The 7168-nt window shown below is 48.1% G+C and overlaps 1 protein-coding gene across 1 annotated transcript in view; it reads right to left on the minus strand.

Annotated features, from left to right (window-relative positions):
• Frem3 (FRAS1 related extracellular matrix 3) overlaps positions 1-6869 on the minus strand; it is a 79299-nt gene extending 72430 nt beyond the window's left edge. Inside the window, 22 exon segments of the mRNA XM_008843455.1 lie at positions 782-845; positions 848-1341; positions 1344-1670; positions 1673-1755; positions 2173-2405; positions 2407-2543; positions 2546-2617; positions 2620-2637; positions 2640-3001; positions 3003-3278; positions 3280-3400; positions 3403-3706; positions 3708-3871; positions 3874-4561; positions 4563-4660; positions 4663-4885; positions 4887-5158; positions 5161-5530; positions 5532-5659; positions 5662-5759; positions 5761-5925; positions 6592-6869. Coding sequence (XP_008841677.1) covers positions 782-845; positions 848-1341; positions 1344-1670; positions 1673-1755; positions 2173-2405; positions 2407-2543; positions 2546-2617; positions 2620-2637; positions 2640-3001; positions 3003-3278; positions 3280-3400; positions 3403-3706; positions 3708-3871; positions 3874-4561; positions 4563-4660; positions 4663-4885; positions 4887-5158; positions 5161-5530; positions 5532-5659; positions 5662-5759; positions 5761-5925; positions 6592-6869 — 4975 coding nt within the window.
• Positions 6870-7168: the final 299 nt, after the last annotated feature.

Consider the following 7168-nt stretch of genomic DNA (forward strand, 5'->3'; position numbering starts at 1 on the left):
AACACTTATGTGTGCACATGTATGTGTACATATGTGCATGGTTTTGTTAGGTTCTGTGATATGCAACTTCTGTCTTTCTGTCTTTCTGTCTTTCGTTTTTCTTTCTTCGGAGATAGGGTGTTCCTATAACTCCCCTGGCCTGGAAGTTGCTAAGTAAATCAGCCTGCCCTTGATCTCACAGAGATTTGTCTGCCTCTGCCTCCTGAGTGTGTATGTGTATTTGCTGTTTTGAGATAGGACCTCACACTACAGCCCAGTCTGGCCTGGTACTTGTTGTGCATCCAAGATGGATTTTGAACTTGTGATTCTATGACCTCAGCCTCCCAAGTGCTGGAATTACAGGCGTGAGCTAGTACACCTAGCTTCAGAAATTCCATTTGAATAGTACATTGGAATGTGCAATATAATAATTTAAATTCGAACTTAGATAACAAATATCATCTTCAAAAATCTAGACTAATAAACTATGGAAAAGATTCTTAGATACACCATTATTAAACTTCAAAAAATATATTCTCCCCAAATTAATGTAATCTTATGATATTTTAAAAGCTGAAGTTTCTGTGCTTTGCAGCTTTATGGAATAATTAAAGCTTCATTAAACATCTATGGGCCCTTCTGATAAATACCTGAAAAAGGACTGTTGTTTCTTTGTTTTCAGAATAATTTTGTATTTCACTATGTTTTATCAAAACTGGAGTTAGAGCCATTTAACAGAGTGCTGAGAGCTCTGATCCACTGAAAGAGCAAGACAGAAGTAGCAGGGAAGAATGAGACTAGCCTTGTGTGAACATGTGGGTGTTCTTGCTTCCAGGGCCCGTGTTGGTGATGCAGCCATGTGTATGTGTGCTCTGGTCACTTTAAACTTCAGGAGCCCATAGGGACCATCCTGATCTTCTGTCTTGTTGCTGATGAGGAAGCTCAATTGTCCAGTGTGAAGGAGCTTCAAGGCTGTGGCTCCCCTGTTGATGGCAATCTACAGGAGCCTGTGGTTAAGGGAGCTTATTCGGATCTGCATTCCTTGAGGTACGTGTGTCTCCAGGGTAGTGTTCTAAAAGACATAGAAACCAATGTGAGTGCCATTGGTCACAGTCAAGGAGAAACTGCCTTTAGGGACTTCACTCCCATCATGATAGTAACGAATCAGGTTCCTGTTCAGTTCCTGCTTGGTGAAAGTGGTCACAGAATGGCTACCATTATACAAAATCTTGCCCCGGATGGGAACTTGAATGATGGTAAAAATTATAAAATCATTTGCGGTATCCTTATCTTCCACTGTTAAGTGGACAGGAGTGATTAGGATGCTTTCTCCTCTTTGCAGTGTTAAATTTTGGATGATCAAGGTTTCTTATTGTCCCCATCTGAGATAAAGATCCTGGGGGCTCTAAATGCAGAACTGTGTTCACTAGTCACTCTAAGCTCAGGACACTCTGTCTTTATCTCATCCTTTGAGATGCGGACATCAGATATTTTGTTGCCAACCAGTGGAGGCTCAGTGAAAGATGCCATAGGTTCCCCAGGCTGGTCAGAGTTTTCTAAGTGGCCCAGGCTAGGAGCCTGTGAGATGTTAATATGAAGTTGCTCACCAGGGCTGTGGATGTCACTGGTATTAAGCAGTTCAGTGCTGAGGGTCACTCTGCCACCTCCTGTCAAGGTGACCCTTTTGCTATTTCAGGAGAGATCCTGTTTAAGCTGCCAATGGTAGAGTAGAACTAGTGGTCCTTCGAAGTGTTAACTCCACCAGTCACATCAAACCTGATGTCGCCAGAGTTCCCTCTGGGTCTCTTGCGCTATCAGGCAAACCATATAACATATCTTTATGTAAATTTATTATTACTGTGGGGGGTGGGAGGGGAGTGACTTACAAAGAAACAAACACCCAGTGCCTAGCTCTGCACCACGGCTCAGAGCCCGCCATTCCAGATAGCTCCTGTGGCCTGCCCATAGTCACCACTAGCTTTTGCCCATGCCTCAGGGGCCAGCAGTTTTGCCCTAGGTCCATAAGTGTCAGGCCATTCTGTTCTTGAGTGTGCATGGCTAATGCACCCCCTTCGTGTTCATGACTCTGGTTCAAGATGGTGCCACAAGCCCCTCTTTCCACAGCTAACTCTCCAGAGTCAATCTCTGTAGCAGGTCCCACCCTTTGGAGGAAACGGGCAGCTTGGGACACACTTGGGAACATCAACAGCCCTTTCTTGGCCCGTGTGAGCATAACAGATGAGGGATCTATCAATTTCATCCTGGGTAAAGTTCAATCCCACAGTGAGGTTGTGTCTCACTTCTCCTCGTGGTCTTCTCAGTCCTTGTAGAAGCCCTTGTTGAGGCTCGGAATAGAAGGTGAAACTGAGGCTCTGATCATCAGAGTCAAGATCTGTGGCCTTGAGGATGCGATCTGTGATAATCTCAAGAGTGTCCAGTCTCTACTTCCAGCCCATCATTGATGATCAGTCGAGGGGCTTCATCGTCCAGCAACATTACCACGATGAGCACCTCTTTGTGAGTGGTGTGTCTACTGTCACTCAGCCAGACCTCAAAGCTGTCCCTGAGTCATCATGGTCATATGCAATGGAGGCGGCCTCCTGGGTCTCTTGTAAAGAGAAGCTATGGATGGGCTGCTGCCTGTGGCCAGCTGCTGCTGATTTGTCCATGTAGTGGGAAGGCTTTGAGTTGAAAATGGAGCTTATCTGGTGGCAGGTCAGCATCTACTCCATTGAGCAGTGAAGCATCTATGACCCTGCTTATTCCCTCTAATACGACAAACTTGTGGGTGAAAAGTTGAGGCTGCTCATCATTACTGGGCAAGATGATAACAGGAAGGAGGACATTTGGAGAGAAGTTGATGCCATCAGAGCAATGAAAGGTGAATTGATCTGCTTGTGGCTCTACCCCCTTGTGGATACTCTGTACATAATTGATATACCTTACTTTGACATCCTTGATGGAGAAAGCACTGATGGGGCTCCAAGCTCATGACACGTCTGTACCAGGAGCTGGTGCAATGTTCCAGGTAGCCAGAGGCTGGATGCCTAGTCATGGTACAAGGAATTTTATTTTCACGAGTGTTTACATCTTCAATGTTGAGATTCTGTGGGGTCAAGAGGCTCTTCTCACCTTCATATACAATGAAAGACTCTCCTTCCATGACCTTGGTGGCCACATTGTCCACCAGTAGCACTGTCACTTTCATCAGCACCCTCTCCACGATGTTGTTCCCCATTGACTAGTGATAAAAATCCTTGGAGAGGAAGAGGCTGAGAGCATCATGCTTCTCTTGGAAACACCCCTCCAGTGTGGACACAGATTACTATCCCACCAATGAGGTCTCATTGGGTGAATCATTCTGTGGGCAAACCATTCACCAGAATAGTGCCCAGTTTGGGCTTGCCACCCACAATGAAAATAGCATTAAGTCACTGGTGTCCTTTTTGCTATGAATAATACCCATGGTGATCTCAGTAGCTGTATTCTCAACTATGTCTATGGAAATATTCAATATTGGGCTACCCATGAAAGAGATCTGGGGACTTTTATCAGCCACAGTAGGATGCACAGAAATCTGGACAGTGATGGGTATATGGTGCACCCCATCACTTACTTTCAGGTAGAAGATGTCACTGGTAGTCTGAACACTACTATGCTGATAAGAGATGTTCCCATTAACAATATCTGCTCATATGAAAGATTCCCCTGGGACCATACATTTTTTTTAAAGACTGTAAGTATCCTTGGTGAGGACCCCAGACTAAAATAAAGACAATTTAATCAATGTCTGTGTCAGGATCTCTAACATTGAGTTCATCACTCCCGAGACTAAAGCTATCTTCCTCTAAGACAGCAAAGCTTCTGTTGGTGACTTCTGTTGGCTGGTGTGCAAAGGCTGCAAGGAAAATGTGAATGTGCCTGGCACTTTGTTGCCACCAGCATCCTCTACCTGGTAGGTGAATTGTGCAACCCGAGGTACAATGCCCAACTTCTGTGATGGCTGATAAGCAATCTTTTGATGATTGACGTGGGCCTGGGTAAAATGTATTATGGGTCTGTTTGGTGAATCAGTGAGTACAATTTTCCTAGCCTGGAGTTGGTGATTGCCATCAGCATCAATTGGTGGTGTCAGTAGCATGTATCACAGGTTCTGATCATCTGGGTTCTGGTCAATATATTGAAGAAATATATATATCACTCCTTTCTTCTGGAAGGGAGTGAGCTGTTATCCTTGCACAATCATTTTGAGGGTAGCTCCTGGACACAGGTGTAGATTCAACTTACCTGGAGGCCGGATACTAATGGTGAAGAAGTACTAGTTGGAGAGATTGGGTAGGTCATGGTCATCCTGCACATGGAAAGACAGGTGAGCCACTGTAGAATGAAGGATCTGTGGCCCAAGATGGCAGAAGAGGAGTCTCCCTTCAGTCATATCTCTCTGTAGCCACTCAGAAACCACCTTCTCATAAAGACCCTCCTTTTCCACATAGTACCAGTCATTCTGCTGAAGGAACAAAGGGGGTTCAGCTTGTCTCAGCAACATGTCACCTAGGTGTTGGCTTGGGTGATAGGAATCAGGTATCAGTCAGAGTGCATTTTCTCTCTTCATCTTTTCCTTCCGGCCACTGGTCCAGCACAAAGAGGATACTCAGGACAAAGGGGGATATCTGGACCATCTGCCTTGGGTCACTGAGAGTCCTGTGTTGGCAGTGACCACTGGTGGCTCATCGTCCACAAGCATGGTGGTGATAGGGAAGAGGAAATTCGCCTGATGGTGCTCATCCTCCATCTAGCAGATGATGTTGTCACTATAAGAGTCACTACCATCAAGCTGGTACACCACTAGGCTGGCTTTTAGGTCTGTTGGCATGAAATACTTGTACCTAGCAGGCACCCCAAGTACCAACCGGTTGCCCATGTTGCAAGCCTCTGAAGGCAGCAATTTTCAGCTCTTCTAGACTATCTTTATCACTGATCTGAAAGCTTTGGACATTGGACAGGGGCCTTGCCTGGCCTTCAAAAACCAGAAATCCTCCATTGTAGCAAGCCACAGGAGCCAGGGCATTCATGGATTTCACCACCACCATGAAGGCAAAAGGATTTGATGTATCACCATCTCCGTCCATCTGCAGTTCCAGTTGGAAGATCCTGTTCCCTGAGCTCCCTGTTGGAGACAGGCAATCTTCATCTCCCACAGCTCCTTCTGGGTAAAGAAAGAGACTGGAAGGCCTAGGCGGTTGTCAGTGCTGACCGTATAGCCCTGCTGGCCAGGGTGCCCAGGTGGGGCTACAGGAACGTTGAGAATGTTGCAGACCAGGTTGTCAGGGTCTGACTCTATGTCTTCTGAGGTCAGTGCACCAGGCATCAGGGCTGTTAGTAGGGACTGATCAACCTCCACCGTCATCAGAAGCAAGAAACTGGGCCTGGGTGCAGTGTTCTCCATTCTTTTCTGAATGCTCACTTGCAGTTGGAAGTGCTCCTGGGCCAGCACCTTCACTGATCCAGCACCTTGGGCATCTGACCCCAGCAGTTCCACCATCATGGGCACAGTAGTTCCTGCTGGGCCAGAAGGGAGTGGCGGTGTGTTGGTAGAGCACCCCAGCCTGGACAAAAGCCTCACAGTCAATATGATTGCCCCTGAAGACAGGGATCCCTGAGGCAGCCACCAAGTGCCCATCTTGGGCAGTGGGCTGGGGTGATAAGAATGGCACCTGTGCAGGGCAGCAGCACTAGACTCCAGGGAGAAATCTAGCACTCTCCTGTCTATGGTCCTATGGTTTGAACACTCTGAAAGGCCTGTTGCATTTCACCAGCTGGAGATTGGAGAAGACAACATCCCTCACTGGAGTGAAGGGCAGCACCAGCGTGGAAGTCCCTGTGTTGTAGCCCAGCTGCAGCTGCACCTGGGTAAGTTTGGCACTGAGAGAACCAAAGTGAGTGTACCTGACCTAGTGGGCCCTGAAGTGGCCGGGGAAGTGGCACGAGAAGAGCATGCCTTGGAGTCATGTGGGGACCTTCAGTACTATCAGCTCACAGGGGTCAGTCCCCTGGCTCAACTGGAATCACCAGGTCGCAGTGGGTCGAGCGGCCCAGGGGCACTCGGAGCTTGGAGTTGGTGATCAGGACACTGGGGCTCTGGTGGCTGCCGGCATGGAGTACTCACCAGGGGGGCAGGTAGGGTTCTTGGTGGGACTGGTTCCCAGACAAGGGTACCTGTCCGGGCAGTGCAGGACAACTCAGAAGTGAACAGGCGAGAGTCACTACCAGTTGCGAGGATATCCTAGATGTGCAATTTCAGCCATCTCCGCTGGAAACCTGATGTTGAGATACCCAGAGGATGCTCTGTTAGAAAAAGGATCCCTTAGCTCTTGGTGCAGAGGTGGAGACAGTGATGCTGTCCAGGTGGGCAGGAGAGGAGGCTTGGATCCCACAGGAGCCAGCGGTTGCCCGTCAACGGCCCCAGGTACTAGCTGCTAGGAAGGGGCTCTGTGCTCCTCTACTCCACTCCCTGGTTTGCCCTAGGGACCACCCAGCCCAGATGTACCTCAGCATCACAGGACCAATTCAGCACACAGGCAGGCACTCTGCTTCTGCTCCCTCAGTCTTCACCCCAGTTTCCTTAAGGTGGTCCAGGGTGGTGCAACCCTGGGTTGCCTGCCCCCTTTTGTCCGGATACTCTCTTCCTTGGGAGTCACAAAAGTATTGTCTCTTAGGGCTGGATGAGCAAGGGCAACTGTGTGCCGGTGAGGTCTGCGCATGGGAGACTCAGCTGGCTCCGTCCAGGTCCATTCTTTCAGGAATTTGTGTCTCTGGTAGAGCTCGAAACCAGCATACCTCTCTTTTAACCACTGACAGAGGTGTGCTTTCTTGTCAACATGAAGCCTCATTTTGGACATTAAAAAAAAAGCTGGTTGGAGGGAGCGGTTTTACAAGTATGATTTTCTAGCTGGGTGTCTGATGAAGCAGTTTAATTCCAGGTCTTGTAGTTCTGAGAGTGGGGAGGTGGAGAGGTGGTAGGTAGGGGGTGGGGAGGTAGAGGATGCAATAGCTTCCAGGCTGGCAGTCTTGAATAGCCTGTCATCCAGTTAGTGCAACTCACATAAGGCAGTTGGGTGTGCAGGACCTTATGCTACCTCCCACCCTATTTCCATATCTGATCAACACACTGAGCTGCTACTTTGTTAAA

The sequence above is a fragment of the Nannospalax galili genome, unplaced genomic scaffold (genome assembly GCF_000622305.1).
Source record: "Nannospalax galili isolate Female #2095 unplaced genomic scaffold, S.galili_v1.0 scaffold359, whole genome shotgun sequence".
Taxonomy (NCBI): domain Eukaryota; kingdom Metazoa; phylum Chordata; class Mammalia; order Rodentia; family Spalacidae; genus Nannospalax; species Nannospalax galili.